We start from the raw sequence: 18,222 nt of genomic DNA, 5'->3' as shown, positions 1-18,222 counted from the left end.
TGTGATGTAATATCTGTTAGCTTTTATTTTGAATCCTTTATTGTTACTTAATTTGAAGGCTGTAATTTATAAAGTATAAAACAGGTTGAATTGTTTATTATCAGTTTTCTTTAATGACTTGCAACCAGTCAAAAGGAAAGGTTCACATTTTTTCATCTTTATCTTTTTAATAGCCATACAATTTATTTATTTACAATCATATAAAACAATTACAGACTCAGTGAAAATTCTGATAAAATGTGTGTTTGAAAAAGTTCCCCTCTCCACTGTGGATTTATCAAGGTTCAAGGTTCAAGGTTCTTTATTTGTCACATGCATAGTTATACAAGTATAACACACAGTGAAATGTAGCCTGACACGCTCCTCGACATGTGCAAAGGGGGGGGGGGGTAATAGTATATACACTGGGTGAATGTGCAGTAGTAGCAGCAAGCAGGTGAATTCTGTACATTAATATGAATAGACATCTGACTATTTTACAGGATAGACAATATAAAGATATTTAAAATTAAAGGAATTGAAATGTACATTGTGCCTTGGTTTAGTGTCTGGAAGAGTCCTGTCTCAGTCAATTATAGATGATGTGAGAGGGCGGGTGTGTGTGTTTAGGGCACGGATGGCTTGGGGATAGAAGCTCCTCTTGAGTCTCTCTGTCCTTGCCCGGAAGATGCGGAACCTTCTACCAGATTGCAGAAGTTGGAACAGTTTGTTGCCAGGATGGGACGGGTCCTTCAGTATCTGCGCTGCTCTAGTCCGGCATCTCCTGGTGTAGGTGTCCTGAAGCGGGGGGAGAGCAATCCTGCAGCAGCGTTCTGCTGTACGGATCACTCTCTGGAGAGCTTTTTGGTCCTTCACACAGCTGTTCCCAAACCACGATGTCATGTTCTGTGTGAGGATGCTCTCCACAGCGCCTGTATAGAAAATCCTGAGGATCTTTGGAGAGACCCTGAACTTCCTCAGTTGTCGTAGGTGATACAGGCGCTGCCTAGCCTTTTTGGTCTGGACCTGAATGTGGGCAGCCCATGTCAGGTCTGAGGAGATGTGGACACCAAGATACTTGAAGGACTGCACCCTCTCCACTGGAGCTCCATTGATGATAATGGGCTTGTAGTCTCTGTGCTGACCCCTTCTGAAGTCCACCACCAGCTCCTTGGTCTTGCTGACGTTCAGCTGGAGGTGGTTGTCCTGGCACCACGATGCCAGATTCTTCACTTCATCCATGTAGGCCGCCTCATCGTTGTTGGAGATGGCACTCAGCACCACTGTGTCGTCAGCAAAGTTCACAATGGTGTTGGAGCCATGGGTGGCCACACAGTCTGAAGTGTAGAGGGAGTAGAGCAGTGGCGAGAGGACACATCCCTGAGGTGCTCCTGTGTTGATGGTGATGCTGTTGGAAACGCATCTACCCACCCTCACCACCTGCCATTTCAGTGTTACTGTTTAAACTGTTGTTTTTATAAAGCTGATTTAAATAAAACCTTTCGACTGAGGTCCTTCATTTTTCCTACCCTTCCTTCGCTTTCAGATGCCTTTTATTTTGAAAGCAAAAGCGGAATCCCTTTTAGTCAGTTTCCGACATTTTTGATGCAACTTTGACCTCAAATTTACATCAAAAAGAAATGATATTTAATGATAATTGTTGAACGTGGCTGATCTTATAAGCTCGCGATTATCAGAGAATCGTTAATTACATGTTAATAAATGATAAAGTAAGCGTCTTCTTTTCAGTTTTTAACGACGTGTCACTGACTGTCTGCTGACGTGGCGCTGATAGACCCACCTCTCGGTGGTCTGAAGCATTTCCGGGGTGCTGTTTTCTTCTTCCGGCACAATAAACATGGCGCCCCCCGTCCCGTTGCTGGCAGGTGGGTACATTTTTGTTTATTTTGATTTATATAAAAATGTCTGTCTTTTTAAAGCCCACGGACAACGACACAAAGTCACACATCCGCCACGACCAGCGTAAGCCTCCGCGCTGTTAGGTAGAGCCAGCAGCCCGCCAAACCCAGTGAGGAATCGGATAAAATATTAATTTGTGCGAATATAACAAAGTCACGTGCGCTCGCAATGAAAGTGTTGTATGTTTTTAAATCGGTGGAGTCTTTGGGTTGATTCGGCTGTAAAATAACGCCCGTGTGTGTTTCCGTTAATAAAACTGAGCTGGTTGAATTTTACCACGCTGTTTTCTGTTTCACGTCAGTGAGGTTTCGGGTACAAAGAGCTTAACAACAGCAGAGCAGCAGCTACGTTAGGGTCTGTGTTAGAGCCGATGTGCGAGGCGATGCTGTGCGCTTCAAACGCCGCGTTTGCTGTAAACTCACGTGACACTGTTTTGGTTCAATCGGGATTACGTTACATTAAGGGATTTTTAAATGGAGCTCTTTCAGGGCCTCTTTTACTCTTCGGTTTATTCCAAACTGTGTTGATATCTGAGACCAATGGTCGCAACCCATCCATCCATTCGCTTCCGCTTATCCTTTTGAGGGTCGCGGGGGCGCTGGAGCCTATCCCAGCTGTCATAGGGCGAGAGGCGGGGTCCACCCTGGACAGGTCGCCAGTCTGTCGCAGGGCCAACACGCAGGGACAGACAACCATTCGCACTCACATTCACACCTAGTGGCAATTTGGATTTTTCCAATTAACCTATCCCCACAAGCTGCATGTCTTTGGACGGTGGGAGGAAGCCAGAGTACCTGGAGGGAACCCACACAAACACGGGGAGAACATGCAAACTCCACACAGAAAGACCCCGGCCTGATGGTGGAATTGAACTCAGGACCTTCTTGCTGTGCGGCAACAGTGCTAACCACCGTGCTGCAACCAAAGGGGTGTGCAACTCCAGGCCTCGGGGCCGGTGTTGGCAGGTTCTCACCCTGGGTCAGCACACCTGAATCACATGATTAGTTCGTTACCAGGCCTCTGGAGAACCTCAACACATGGCGAGGACGTCATTTAGCCACTTTAATCAGCTGACACATCTAAAACCTGCAGGACACGCCCCCAAGGCCTGGAGTTGGACACCCCTGATGTAAAGCATCTGTTTTCAACAGCATCTCACCGCTGAAGGAGCGAGCCGCTTTAATCTGACCTGTTCACAGTAACAGGTGCAAGAATAATTTGTAATTTAATTTCAGTCTCACAGATTCTCAGAAGCTCCGTAAACACGAAGACATGTTGACTCCTAACAGTATGACTACAATCCAGCGAACGTAAAGAAAGAACTTAAAATGTTTACATTCAAATGACAGTTAAATAAAATAAAAGCTCCGATGAAAATCAGTTTTACATTTGAGGTCTTAAGGATAAACATTGTAGGAATGAACAACTAAAAAAAGTTCAAAAATATTAGAGAGCATTGACGACGGTGAGACCGTCCCTCACAGCGCTGAGCTAACGTCAGTGCTCAGGAGTCACAGACGCGTCAGTGAGCCGTCCACATACTTCTGGTGTGTTTGTGTTTCAGTGCGAGGATCCGATGGCACGTCTCTGCTCCGAGGCCCCCCCCACTGTGAGCCACATGCAGCTTTCCAGAGGTAACCCTGCCCCCTACGCACCCTGTCACCAACACACACGGACACAGTTTGTTTGTTTACAGTGTGTGTGTGTGTGCGTGTGTGTGGCAGGGACTGCCGGCCCAGCAGATGTGTGACCTTCAGCACAGACGGGACACTCTTTGGTTGGTGTAACGGACAAAAGTAGGAGCTTCTCCATCCCTGTGAGTAACATCTGTCTTGCACCCTGTCTGACCTCTGACCTCTAACCCTCTGTCTGCCTGTACATCAGTGTCTCCATCGTGAACCCCTCAGATGGCGCTGTGGTGTCGACCTTTGACCTCCCGAAGACAGCCCTGCTGGAATTTTCTCCACTCAACAACATCCTGGTTACCTGGCAACTGTACACGAGTAAGAGAAGAAGAGGGAGTTTCACGTCCGTAGAGAGATTAGAGATAAAACAAGTTCACATGAGGTCACGAGTCCTTCTACATCAGGGGTGTCAAACTCAAACACACAGTGGGCCAAAATTCAAAACTGGAACAAAGTCGCGGGCTAACGTTAATATTTATTGAAATATATTTATTCCTCCAGATATAAGAATGAATCTTTTCTTATGGACTCAAACAGGTTTTGCTGAAAAACTGAATATGGAACAAGCAAAGCTTGATACTAAACAATATATATATTAGCTGTATAATACCAGTAGGCCAGCTCTGATAATAATTTGGTATGGCTTCGCAGGCCAAATGTAATTAGGCTGTGGGCCAAATTTGACCCGCGGGCCAGAGTTTGACACCTACGTTCTACACCCAGACAGGTAGACTGATGTCATGTGACATAAACATTTCTCAGCTGTTTGCAGACTCTCCTCTGCACTCGGAGTTCACGCTCAGTCGCAGAGACAGTGACACTAGACCGGTTGCGCAGATACTCCTTTTTGTTCCCCTGTGCAGGCAGGTGTGCCTGTGTCTGCACGGAGCCTCTCACCTGCAGCATGGCATGTTTAATTTTGTCCAAACAAAGAAAGTGAGTTCTGTAGGCGTTTACAGGTGAGGGCTGTCTGCACACCTGGTGGAGCTGTTTTTACTTTTTTATGTAAGAAAAATTCACAGGTAAAGACTTTCTGAGGTTAAATGACTGTTTTTGTGAATGGAGTCTGGTGGAAAGGGACATTTCCTGTGTGGGCTAAACCCACACTGACCCTTTCAGGTGTCAGCGGCACGTGGCTTTAGTTTGTGTGGGGGTGTGGCCTGCTGCAGATAACGGTTTTTAAGGAGGAAAGCTGCTGTGTCTGAATCTAAATTGTCAGTTTTTCTGCTGATTGGCGTGTTTCAGTGTGTTCGGTGTGTCGTGCTGGTGTGAACGGTGCTGTTTAAACAAAGTTGACTCTGTGACGCTGCAGAGACTCAGGACAGTCCTCAGGGGGAAGCCAACCTCCAGCTGTGGGAGCTGCGCAGCGGACGACTCATCAAAGCCCTCTATCAGAAGAAGGTCGAGTCGTGGTGAGTCCTGACGCACCCTGACTGATTGATTGATCGACTGATTGGTTGTTGCCTGTCAGTGTTGATGTCTGTGGTGGTCTGCAGGTGTCCCAGCTGGTCTGAAGACGAGAAGATCTGCGTGAGGATCGTCAACAACGAGCTGCACTTCTATGAGGACAACGACTTTGGTAAGGACGCGTGCAGCGGTAGCCAGCGGCTCTGTCGCTGTGAAACCAGCAGCTGATGTCTGCGCCATCGTTTTTCCCAGACTCCATCGCCAACAAGCTCCACATGCAGAAGGTGTCCGACTTTGCGCTGTCGCCTGGAGGTCAGCCCAGCAAGGTGAGCGGAGCGTCCAGCAGCATAGTTCATTCTACCTGAACATGGTCCCACCCACCGTCTGTCCCCGTCAGGTCGCCGTCTACGTTCCGGGCAGCAAAGGAGCTCCTTCGTTCGTCCGCCTGTATCAGTACCCGGCGTTTGGAGGGCCGACTGCTGCACTCGCCAACAAGAGCTTCTTCAAGGCTGACCGAGTGATGATGCAGTGGAACAAGAAAGGTAGGTGTCCCGAGTCCCGACAGCTAGAACCGTGACCCCTGTGAGCGCTGACTTTAACCCGCCTGTCTTTCCCGCAGCCTCGGCCGTGCTGGTGACGGCGAGTACTGAAGTGGATAAAACTGGCGCGTCGTACTATGGAGAGCAGACGCTGCATTACCTCGGCGTTAACGGAGAGACGGCGCTGGTCCAGCTGTGTAAATCCTCCTTTTACTTCCCAGTTTAGCTTCTCGCTGCAGCGCCAGCGCTGGTCACCTGAGGGGTAAAATATGGCGATAGCGACAGGAAATGTTTGTGTAACGACTTTTCTTTATCGCTTTGAAACAGCGAAGAACGGCCCAATCTACGACGTGGCGTGGAGTCCAAGCTCCACCGAGTTCTGCGTGGTGTATGGCTTCATGCCGGCCAAAGCCACCGTCTTCAACCTCAAATGTGACCCCGTCTACGACTTTGGGACCGGACCGCGAAATGCAGCGTACTACAGGTGAGAATCCGCCTGTGCTCGACGGCGTGTTGTCGCCTCTTTGGTCACGTCTGTTAATGATGCCACCGTGACGGGGGCTCAGCCATACGGCGTCTTCAGGAGGAGGTCGGTACGTGATGGAAAAGCGTCGTATCACCGCAGCAGAAAACGTGGTTGGCTCCTCGGTGGGTAACGGCTACCAAACCTGCTGACCTAGTGTAGTCAGTAGGATGGGATGCTTCCTGTGAGAGGCTGCACCTGATTGGTAGCTTTTAACTGTGAGGGGAAATCAGGCTGGATGTCAAACCTTAAACTGCTGGATGTTGTCTGTCTCCCTGTCTGTAGCCCTCAGGGCCACATCCTGATCCTGGCCGGCTTCGGTAACCTGCGAGGTCAGATGGAGGTCTGGGATGTGAAGAACTACAAACAGGTGAGGGAAAAACACCTGCGGAGGGAGGGTGGGGGTGGGTCGAAAAGCAACAGGTAAATGGACCTTCAGCGGTGTTTCACTTCCTGTGAGCGTCACAGCGCCATGCGGTTAGTGCTGAAGCACACGCCCAGCGTGAGTTTCATTCTTCAGCAACACGCTGTCGGCTCACACGATAGTCATAGGGGGCGCTGACTGGAGCCCTGAGGGACACCAGGCCAGGTCACAAAGCTCTGACCCCTGCCCCGATGGTGGAGCCTCAAACCAAGAACACCAAACATGTAAAAGAGACCTGTTTGATCCCGGCTGTTTGGTCCCGGCTGTTTGATCCCGGCTGTTTGGTCCCGGCTCTTTGGTCCCGGCTGTTTGATCCCGGCTCTTTGATCCCGGCTGTTTGGTCCCGGCTCTTTGGTCCCGGCTGTTTGATCCCGGCTCTTTGATCCCGGCTGTTTGGTCCCGGCTGTTTGGTCCCGGCTGTTTGGTCCCGGCTCTTTGGTCCCGGCTCTTTGATCCCGGCTGTTTGGTCCCGGCTCTTTGATCCCGGCTGTTTGATCCCGGCTCTTTGGTCCCGGCTGTTTGGTCCCGGCTCTTTGGTCCCGGCTCTTTGGTCCCGGCTGTTTGATCCCGGCTGTTTGATCCCGGCTCTTTGATCCCGGCTCTTTGATCCCGGCTGTTTGGTCCCGGCTGTTTGGTCCCGGCTGTTTGGTCCCGGCTGTTTGGTCCCGGCTGTTTGATCCCGGCTCTTTGGTCCCGGCTGTTTGATCCCGGCTGTTTGATCCCGGCTCTTTGGTCCCGGCTCTTTGATCAAACCGCTCCATCTGTGGTTGTGGATGGTGTTCAGTCTGATTTGACTGTTACTGAAGCTTTTTTTATTGTAACTGTATCATTACACAGTTTTATTGTTTCGTACGCATTTTCCGTCACGTTTGTGTGTTTCTGTTATCACATGTCAAAGCGATGCTCTTATTTACAGCTCGTATCATCACTGATTCAATTCAGCTCATTTTTGACTCAGACTGTCAGAAATAATATAATTCTGATCATTTAGATGTGTGCTGTCCAAAGAACCCTCTAAACCTTGGAAATTTAAAAGTAACTGAGGATCCAACAGAGAAACATGAAGCAGGTTTTCCTGTTCTGGCTTTTTATAGCAGAAAACCTTAAAAATATTCTGCAGTCGATCAAAAACTGAAGCAAACCATGAATCAACATGTGAACATGACCTGATGAGGTTTGATTACAGACACAGCTGAGCAGTCATTTGTTTCCATTCGTTCAGTTTGAACAGCAGAGACGAGGCTTTGCTGTCAGAGGCCGACAGCACTGAACACAGCAGCAGACTGGTGGCTAATAAACAGAGAATAATGCAGGAAACAGAGATTTGATGGTAAACTGGTCTCTGAGTGCTGAGAGAGAGAGAGCTGTGCAGGAAGTACAGCAGCCAAAGTCAGAGGGAGCTCATGAGCATGGTTATCAAACGTGAAGCGCAGTTTGATCTTCTTTTGCTGCTGGTTCAGTCAGTGTTGGTCAGAGTGACGAAACCTGCAGCTTCAGGATCTGTGAGCCGTCGACTCTCAGCGCCGACGGCGTCTGTGGACGATCCACGCTCTGTTTCCACGTTTTTACCTGCTCTTTAATTGTTTGAGCTAGAGCAGGGCGATATGGCCAAAAATATTTATCACGATATATATTTGAAAATTTGCGATAACGTTATAACTGACGATATAATTGATGCGAGACAAAATACAACTCCACAACATTACTAGCGCAAAAAGACAACCTTCCATTTATTTTCACTTAAACAAGAAGCTGGTTTTTATGTACATTAAAGCTTTATAAAAATGTAACAGTGCAAATGCAAATTCCTTGCTGAAAGTTTAACCAAAAGGCATTTCCAGTAGAAATGTGCTGACATATCCTGAGCATAACCATGTATAATATCCACTGAAGTTAAAAAGAGGTGCTTTGCAACATTAAACTGCAGTGTGCAGTACGTATTTTTCGGACCATAAGGTGCACGGGATTATAAGGCACATTAAGCGAAACAAAGCAGTCAGATAAATCAAACTTTATTAAACTCATTCTTCTTGCTTCCTCCACTTCTGTACCATTGATTCATTAATGTTGAATTCTCTGGCAGCTGCTCTATTCCCATGTTGTTGCAGTATATTAATGACTAACCTCGTATTGTGGATGGATTATCTCAGTTGTTCTCCTGACTGAAGTTTGGTCCGTTTACAGCATCCTGCCATGCGATTGCATTTGTCTCTAACCATGAGGAACCTTGACGTTAACTTTTATAAGTGGAAAAGTGTTAGTGTTCGTCCTCCAGCTTCACTGTTTATGTTATGCTAACATAGCTGTGTAGCTAGCGATCACGTAGCACATCATTATATACCAGCTAGCCCAACTTCAGTAACCCTACAAACGTCACTGCTGTTTAGTTTCCTGTCTTCATTTATGTTGGAAGTGATAGCAGAGCTGTACGTTTGATTTTTTTTCAGAAATCTCTCAGTCAGAACATGCTATATCATGCTTAGGTAACTAGCGAAACTAGCGAGCTAACTTCCGCTAGCTTCCTGCTAACTTCTAACTCCGTTAAATGTAATAACTTTTGTTTTCATGGATGCCTGGAAGTTAAACTTTATAGTTACACCTGGTAAAGCAGCAATGCTGATCGTTTTATTAAAGATGAAAGAATTTAGACAGTTTTTAACGCTCAGTGATGCTGCAGTGTTCGTTTGACCTGAAGCATACGGAGTTTAGGACCCAGATTACTCCCAGATTTAAGAGCATCTTAGTCCGACAAATACGACAATAACAACGGCCGCTTGCATGTTCTGCAAAAAAATGTGCTTTGTTGTGTATCTGACGGACAAACACCAAACCAGTTCCACGTCACGGAAGTTGCACCATTTTTACAAACCAATTCTGGTTCATCTGTTTCACTCAACAATCGGCCATGTGCGTATGAAAACAAAGGCACTGCGCATGCGCGCTTTACTCATATTCTATCGCGATATTTCATTTTCCTATCTTTGCCTAACATTATACCGGTATTACCGTGAACGGTATAATATGGCCCAGCCCTAGTTTGAGCTGTTTGCTGAAATAGTTTTGTGAGCTTTAACCTGAGATTCTGACGTTTCTGATAAAATACATTTATATGTAAAAGTCATTCAGGATTTAATGAATTGAACTGTAAACCCAGCCCTCATTGAGCTGTCCTGTTACAGGCAGCTTTACAGGAAGAATCAGTGATTTAATCGAACGAGTTGGCGTCTTGTCCATCGGTTTCTCTTTAAACTCCATCATTGTCGTGTTTGGCTTCACCAGTCTCACCTGTCTCGTCCAAGGTGTCCAAATCTCAGGCGCCAGACGCCACTCATTTCTCCTGGTGTCCCGATGGTGAGCATATCATCACGGCGACCTGCTCTCCTCGGCTGCGGGTCAGTAACGGTTATAAGATCTGGCACTACACCGGCTCCGTGCTTCAGAAATGGGACGTGGCGGCCGGCTCGGAGCTGTGGGAGGTGCGCTGGCAGTCGCTCCCCGACGGCAGCTTCCCCAAGCGACCAATCAAGTACCAGGCAGCGCCCAGCCAGCTGGGGTCCACACAGGCCCCGCCCACACAGGCGTACCGGCCACCCGCACTGAGACACCTGCCCGCCACGCCCAGCTCCAAACTGGTGAGATGACGATGGCTTTCTGGTTTATTTAGGCAGAAGTCGTCGTTATGGTAACCTGACCTCACCTGTCTTTTCCTGTCAGCACGAGGACGAGCCTCCTCAGGACCTTCGTCCCGGAGCTTCGGGAGAGAAGAGTCTCTCTAAATCTGCTCTGAAGAACCAGAGGAAACGAGAAGCAAAGAAGGCAGCGAAGCAGGTGAGACTCGAAAGTGTGACGTACCTGTGAGCACAGGTGCTGAAATCCAGGCGAGCTGAACGCCATCACACCGTCGCTCGCACGGCGTCGACGTCTGCTGCTGGAGAAGCAATGGTCACCTGCTCCTGCTCTCTTCCTGCATCAGCTGTTTATACAAACACTACACATGCTGTGCCTTTTTCAAATTAAAAGCACTCTAAAGTTTGGCTTTTACTGTGAAACACTTGTTTACATGAAACATCTGATATTCAGCGTCTGATTAAATTCATGTGTCATCATCACAGAGGATGATGAGGAGACAGACAGACTGATGATGAAGAAGCTGAGAGGCTTCTTCATCATCAGCTGACGTGTGATCATGTGATCTGCTGATATTCATCTGCTAAAAACAGGAAAAGCCTGACTGATGATTTCAGCCTCGTTTCAGGTGTGGAGGATCTTTGTCTGCTCTCACCTGGATCTCACACCGCCTGCCAGCATTCCTCTTACTCCGGGTTCTGCCATGTTGTAAGGTGCTCGAGGCAGTCACGTGAACACGGTCACTGATCTGATTATTTCAACAGGAGGCGAAACCAGAACCAGAACCTCCCACTGACCCCGCCGCTGTCAGTAACAGCCAATCAGAGGCAAGCATCGGTGACCCAGAGGTGGAAAAGAAGATCAAGAACTTAAAGAAGGTAAAGGCTGGTTTATTTCTGTGAACGTCAGTCAGGTGGATCTCAGCCTGGGGGTGGGGTCAGTGGTGTGTGGTGCTCTGATTGGTCAGTCTCTCAGTGACTTTTGTACGTTTCAGAAACTGAAGGCCATCGAGGAGCTGAAGGAGCAGCAGGCATCGGGGAAGGTCCTGCAGAAGAACCAGGTGATGTTTGTTGACAACCCGACACTCATGAGGGGCAAACGCCGCAGTCATCGGCGGGCCCTGGGTGGTGTCTGGAGGAACTGTGATCACGCTGTAGACGATGACTGGTAACGGTTACTGACATCTTGGTGCTGCGAGCACAGCGGCGCTAACTCTGAGCTTAACCTTTCCTCTGCAGGTGGAGAAGATCCAGAAGGAGGAGCAGCTGCTGAAGGAGTTGCAGGAGCTGCAGATCGGACAGTAAGAGGTCCCTGGGAGCTACAGACCACGCCTCCCATCCTGCAGAGCACAGAGGGACGGTGGCGTCTGTGATTGAGTTTTTAGTTGAGGGGCGGGGCTTATCTGACAGGTGTGGCATGCCTCCAGAGGGTTAGACTGAGTGGATGTTTGTTCCTTATGTTCACGCCCTGCCCGTGGCTGCGAGCGGCGAGCGCTCCTCTGTCTCAGCTGGAGGTTGTCCAGTAATAAACTGTGTAACAGAGCATGAGACCAGTTCTTCTTCTTGTCGCAGTGAAACCTTTGTTTTTATTTGTCACCAGAGTTTTTTTGTTTTTGGCCGTGGGAGTGCTGATAGACAACAAAGTAAGTCGGACTCGAACCCAGGCCTGCTGTTCTGCGACTACGGTCACCTGCTCTCCCACTGAGCCAACCCGGTGCCCCAGAGTCGGGTCCTTTTAATTGGATTCATTTACACAAACTCGGCTACACCTGCCGAGCTTCGTCGCTGCCCTAATATAATACACTTTTTCTCTCTGCCTCACAGTTCCATTTTTTATGGGTAATAAAAAGAAAATAAAGCCGTTATTTCTAATAAATTCAACAAAAAATCTGGTCATTTGTGTAACCCCCGTTCTCTGCAAAGTGAGTCCATTATGTATGGGAAGTGCCCTCTGGTGTGAACAATCACGGAAGCTCCACCACCTCCGTTTCCTGTGATTGGTCTGTGCGAGGCCGTCCAATCACTGCAAAGGACACGGGGATCCCCAGCCCTCTGCCCATGCAGGTAGGGCAGTTGGGTGAGATATCTCACTCGGTGTTCAGAGAACCGGTGTTATGCAAGTGACCAACCTTCTCTTTCAAGCAGCACTCAGTGTCTCGCTGTGGGAAACGGCGCCACTCCTGGATCACGTGCATCAAAGCCTGTAACTCCGCCACCCAGGCAGGTCAGCGCTTCCAAAGGTCTGCGTGTCTCTAGGAGCCCACACTAAGGACTGAGTGTGTGAGTGAGGGTCACATGGATCATCATCATTGTAGCTCCGCGACAGGCACGGCTTCTTCAAGACGCCGCTTTGCTGCATTTATTGAACACCGTGAAAACTACAAACACAAACGCTGTAGGCCCTTCAGTCAGTTCAAAGTAACGTGTTTCACACAATCCTGTCTGTGTTTCTTCAGCAAAATAAACATGAAGTCAACATGTCTGTATCTGTAAATAATAACTGTTATGCCTACGTGTACAAATATATTTATACAAACAAATAATTCCTTACGATACCACATATATAAAAGCTATTTCTGTGACACAATCATGGTCGGCGTGTGCAGATGTGTCCCACAGAAACACCCCAAAGGCCCCACGAGGCTGCAGTCCTGGGACTTGCACACCATCACAGTAGCCTCTTCCACCCAGTGTGATAAGCACCACTGTGACAGGCTTCAGTCCTGTCTGTGAGGAGCAACAGGCTCACCAGTAGGCCTCAACCTGTGGGTCCTGTTCTTAAAGCTTCTCAGAGATGTCGGCCAACTGGTGCAATTCCAAAGCCAATATGACAGGCTGAAGTAGCAGCTAAATACACTTTAATAGTGGAAGATGCTCTCCGCTAATCTAGCAAATCCTAAAGGAAGCATGACAGATTGGAGAGAGAGCACTGATAAGCAATTATATTCCTAGCTGCTCACCATCTTTCAAATACATGCTGTTGGCGATCAGAGCGGCCATGTGGAAAAGGCTTTGGATGGTCTCAGTCACCCTCAGAAGGAGAGCAGACCTGGCTTTGTGCCCGGCTGCGACGATGGCGTTTTTATGGAAAATCCACATGAAGTGCTGCCTGCTGAGCCTCTGTCAGGCTGCTTCTCTCCTCACTCCTCCTCACTTAAGTGCAGTGAACAGTTAAGTGAATTTTCCTGGTCCAGCACTTGTGATCTTCAAGAATCCCTGGTGTGGGGCCGGGGACTGTTGTAAGGGGGCACCCCGTATCCTTTTAAGTGTGTGTTGTGGACAGATGTGGTGGTGTCAGGGTATACCGAGGATACCCGCTATACAGGATATAAGTGAGGTTTGAAAGCGTTTGTATTACTGTAATTGAAATGCAAAGTTAAATGACCAAAAATCATAACAGGCACATAAAGATTCACCTCTGACCGGCTCAGTTGTGTCACCTTCGTTAAGATAGGACAACGTTTAATTTTTTTTTTTTTTTTGTCCCGTTTGGATCTTTAGCATCAGAATTGTTGTCTTAAGGCCAAGAAAGATGCCAAGCGGATTTATTTTACCAAGTGGATCATCATGGCCTTGCCATATTGGTCCATTTGATTGACCTTTATTATAATTATGAATTTATTTTATTTTCAGTTGCAAACGGGACAGACATAACTGTGGGATAGGACAGGGGGAAAGAATGAAAGAAAGAGGGGGAGAGAAAGAAAGAAAACCAAAGGGGAGAAGAGACGGTGAGAAGGGGGGGAAGAGAGAAAAAAAAACAAACAAAAAAAAAACAAAAAATAAAAAAAAACTCCTGGGTCACCTGTATGGAGAAAAAAAAACAGAGGAGACAGCAAACAACAAAGAGCAACATAATAATAGAAAAAAAAAAGCACCATCACAATAAACTAGCTAGCCATAGATATCAATAGTTACTAAATAATAAACGATATTGTGCAACACTCAAGATAGACAGCGCACAGTGTGCTTTGAGGTAGCAGCCAAGAAAGCTGTAGTCCGTGTCTGTGAATACCCATGTGTACACCTGTGTGCATACCTGTGTGGATCAGCATGCTTGCATTCCAGAGGTTTCTCCATGTAATGATCTGCTAGGGAGTGTGGGGGGCCACAGCCCTGTCCTTTATGGTATCAAGCAGGTATGGAGGAGATCAAAACTCCAGACATCCAGAGGCCCCCAGAACACAAGAGACCAAGGAAGACCCACAGAGGGGCAGCTGCGCCACTGTCCCAGTAAGAGCTAAGGAGAGTCCCAGATGAGGGCTCACTCAGCAGCAGGACAACGTTTAATTAACAGGTAAAAGCTGAAGTTAAATGTCGGACACGTGATTTCAGTGAAGTCTTTACAGGCCTCGGATACGTGCGTGGGTCCAGGCTGGTGTTACAGGCGTGGCCCTTTAAGGATGAGCCTGATGGGAAATGTGTGCGGGGGGGTAGAGCAAAAAAAAGGAAAAGGAAGAGTAACGGTTAGCTACAGAAGAGACGAAGGGAAAATAAATAAAAGGAATATAATAACTCCCTCGACAGCCAGAGTTGTATCGGCGATGCCCGCTGTGAGTAAACTGTTTCAGCCCACTGTATGCGGTGTTCGTGCCTTGGAGGAGAAATAAAGGTTCGGTAAAGCAGTTTCCTACGCCTCCCTCGATCTTCTTGCTAGCGGAGTTGACCTGTATAGTAAGCTGTTGCCGGCTGCGAGTCAGTTACGGAACCTTCAAGTAACTGCCAGAGGTTTCCTTACTACGGTTCGGGGCCGCGGATCTGGCGCGGTAACACTGGGGGCTCTTTTCCGGGATTAAACTCCGCAAAGCGCCGAGAGAGAGGGAGCGAACTTTTTTCTCTCTTTTCCCTCGGACGACAGAGAAAATGGCAGCTCCGAGAGATGCTGAAGGGGATGGCATGGTAATGTACTTCAGTAAGAGCAGCAACCCATTTTTGTCAGAAACACCAGAGAGTGGCACAGCTAATGTGGACCATGCCACTTATGTAAACAATAGAATCCACAGCAGCAACCCCTTCATCACGGACATAGAGTTAACGCCAGCGGCGAGCATAGCAGCAGTCGATACGACAGAGTTTGAGGCTGCATGGCATCTCACCCTGCCACCTTCAGCTCACACCAACCCTTTCTTAACACCAATAGCGAAGCAGAATGCAGTGTGCAGTGAGTTTAAGCAGTTGCAGTGCTCAGACTGCGAAGGCCCTGGTAACACTGCATCTACACCGCTCACAGTGGGACAGCATGGCCTGCATGATCACCCATCTCGGATTGTTACATCTCGGCCATGCAGCCAGCCATTCACCGCCATGAACTGTACCTGCAGTGTCCCTAGAAAAACACGGTTTACTGAGCCAGCGAAGCTACACATTATGCCGGGTATACCCCAACCTGCGCAATACAGCTATGAAATGCCAGCTCAGGGCTATTTTTCCCCAACACCTCGCATGGTAATACCAGCACCAGATGGGGGGTGTGGGCTTTGTAAGCATGACCAGGGTCACAGTTCAAAACAAGCCATGCCAGGGCCACGCGGCTGTTTTCCTGGTGTAGTGCAAGACGGTGGTTTTGCAGATTGTAGTGCTGATGGACAGACGAGGGGCAAGGAGAAAATTCCCACATTACAACCAGACCAGTTCGATGGGTCAGGGTCATGGAAAGACTTTCTCTATCAGTTCGAGACCTGTGCAAAGGCCAACTGCTGGACGGAGAACACCATGGCTGTCCAACTGAGATTCAGCCTGAGGGGCGCAGCTGGAGCCATAATCCACAAAAACCCCAAATCTGCTCGCTGGAGTTACCAGAGGATTGTGGAGGAGGTGGAGGCTGCCTATGGGCCGTGTTCAGAGCATGCAGCAGCCATTGGCATTGAGCTACGGCAGAGAATCAGGAAACCAGGTGAGGCCCTGCACACCCTCAGAGATGATATTTATGAGAAGGTTTCCATTGTGTATGCCAACCGCTCCGAGCTGGAGCAGGACTGAATTGCTGTAGAGATCTTCACTAATGCTTTGGCAGATGCTGAAATGGTCCAGAAATTGTTGGAAGAACAACCACGCACCCTGGCAAGAGCCTATGAAATCGCCCACAGGTTCGAGACAACGAAAAGGGCCGCCAGGGCAGTCACGCAGCTTATGCAGCCAGGGCCACGAGTCTCTACAGTACAGGGGCCCGAACAGCTGCATTACGGGAGAATGTTCATATGCTAAGTTATGAACCACCGGAGAGGGCTCAAAGACCTATCCAGCATGGGCGCCAAAGCTGGAGCACATCCAACAAGTCAAGCAGGAAGGAGGCTGTTTGCCATAACTGCTCCGGCATAGGACATCTACAGAGGAACTGCCCCTCTCCTCGCTCACCTGCCCAAAAGCCTGTAAAAGCTGCTAGAGGCCCAGCCCCTGACCCAGGCACAGTGTTCCACAACGGAGGCCAAGATGTGATGTGTGTCCAGATAGTAATACAGGGACGGGAAATACGGGCCTTGCTGGATTCTGGTGCACGGCGGAATGTGCTGCCCCTCCACTATTTTAACACCATAGGTAAGGTAAGGTAAGGTAACTTTATTTATACCTAAAGGCAAGGTAAATTTGCTTTACAGAAAAATGACAGCATTTGACATCCCTTTAAAAACACATACCTAGTAAATATATAAAACTCACTGTGACACATACTTTAATATTTCGAATCAAAAACAGTTCTTATTTAATTCAGTGACAGCAACGGGGACAAAGCTATTTTTATAACGCTTTGTCCCCGCAGAGTCAAGACCCCAGGTGCAGGCATCCATTGCTCAGACTCTACAAGGCATTGGTCCAGAGGGATTGGCCGTTCTGGGCGAGGTCATCCTGCCTGTACATGTGGGGAGCGGTGTTAAAAATGTAGACTTTCTTTTGGCCGACATGGCTGAAGGCACTGAAGTTATCCTGGAGCACCCTTTCCTGCAACAATCGTGCGCTTGCTTAGACTACGGCCGCCAAGAGATAACCCTGTTTAATGAAAAGATACCATGTTTTGGTGTGGGCCCTCAACCTCAGGTGCTTGTTGTTAGGGTGGCACGCACTACGGTTTTGGAACCAGGCTGCGAGTATGTGGTCCCCGGGTTTTCCAGCTCCCACTGTGCCGCTCATAGAGACATGATGCTAAGCCCCACAAAGGGCTTTGTGGAGAAGCACCAAGTACTGGTAGCTCACGCAGTTGTGCAACCTAGTAAACCCTCTAGCATCCCAATCAGAGTCTTTAACTCTGGGGCCGCAGCTGTCACCTTAAAGCGGGGTGCCGTGGCAGGGGTTCTTCAGCCCGTGCAGGTCCTGGAGGGGTCGGGGGGTCACCCACCAAGGGTCTTGGCTGCCCTCGAGCTTAATGGTACTCCCCCTGCTTCTGTACCAAGCCATTTGCAGGCCCTTTACGCCGAGAGCAGCCCCGGTTTGACTCACGTTGCCCGCTACGATCTGGCAGGCCTGCTGAGGTCCTACGGTGATGTCTTCTCCACTGGCCCAAATGACCTTGGTCGCACTGGTGTTGTCCAGCATGACATCCTGACCACGCCAGGGCCACCAGTTAAGCACCTGCCGTGCAGGATGGCAGGGGACAAACAAATAGCGGCCGACCAGCAAGTACAGCAGAGCCTGGAGGCTGGGCTAGCTCAACCTAGCAATAGCGGCTGGGCTGCTCCAATTGTGATGGTGAAGAAGAAAGACCAGAGTCCCAGACTATGCGTGGACTATAGACCACTAAATGAGCGAACCCTTAAAGACGCTTATCCCCTGCCACGCATCCAGGACACCCTTGACACGCTTTCTACTGCCAAGTACTTCAGTACACTAGACCTGACTTCAGGGTACTGGCAGGTAGAGATGACCCCCAGAGCCCGAAAAGCAGCTGCATTTTGTACTCGTAAGGGATTGTTCGAGTGGAATGTGATGCCGTTTGGACTGTGCAATGCACCGGCCACATTCCAAAGGCTTATGGACAGAGTCCTGGCTGGGCTGCAGTGGGAGACATGCTTAGTATACCTAGATGACATCATTGTCCTGGGTCAGGATAGCACCCAGATGCTGGAGCGGCTCGAGCAAGTGTTCATCAGATTGCGTGGAGCCAACCTAAAACTGAAGCCATCTAAATGCT

General features: G+C 48.7%; 1 protein-coding gene across 1 annotated transcript; it reads left to right on the top strand.

Annotated features, from left to right (window-relative positions):
• The first annotated feature begins 1,816 nt into the window (after positions 1-1,816).
• Positions 1,817-12,573, top strand: eif2a (eukaryotic translation initiation factor 2A). The gene is made up of 16 exons (XM_085371417.1): positions 1,817-1,865; positions 3,464-3,533; positions 3,624-3,695; positions 3,784-3,902; positions 4,897-4,996; positions 5,081-5,163; positions 5,244-5,317; positions 5,389-5,533; positions 5,611-5,727; positions 5,858-6,014; positions 6,339-6,423; positions 9,777-10,109; positions 10,192-10,305; positions 10,869-10,982; positions 11,099-11,164; positions 11,343-12,573. The coding sequence occupies exons 1-16, from the start codon at positions 1,838-1,840 to the stop codon at positions 11,406-11,408; spliced, it is 1,743 nt and encodes a 580-aa protein (XP_085227543.1). The 5' UTR covers positions 1,817-1,837; the 3' UTR covers positions 11,409-12,573.
• The last annotated feature ends 5,649 nt before the right edge of the window (positions 12,574-18,222 follow it).

Source organism: Diplotaxodon limnothrissa, linkage group LG14, assembly GCF_057381915.1.
Source record: "Diplotaxodon limnothrissa isolate DT_005_m linkage group LG14, D_limnothrissa_male_GT1.1, whole genome shotgun sequence".
Taxonomy (NCBI): Eukaryota; Metazoa; Chordata; class Actinopteri; order Cichliformes; family Cichlidae; genus Diplotaxodon; species Diplotaxodon limnothrissa.
This window is presented reverse-complemented; position numbering and strand designations above follow the sequence as displayed.

Excerpts from the sequence above, each read along its gene's own strand:
- eif2a (XM_085371417.1), top strand. The coding sequence starts at position 1,838 with ATGGCGCCCCCCGTCCCGTTGCTGGCAG. Across the intron at positions 3,696-3,783 it reads GGTTGGTGTAACGGACAAAA|TGTCTCCATCGTGAACCCCT; the intron begins GTAGGAGCTTCT and ends CCTGTACATCAG. Across the intron at positions 5,534-5,610 it reads GATGCAGTGGAACAAGAAAG|CCTCGGCCGTGCTGGTGACG; the intron begins GTAGGTGTCCCG and ends TCTTTCCCGCAG.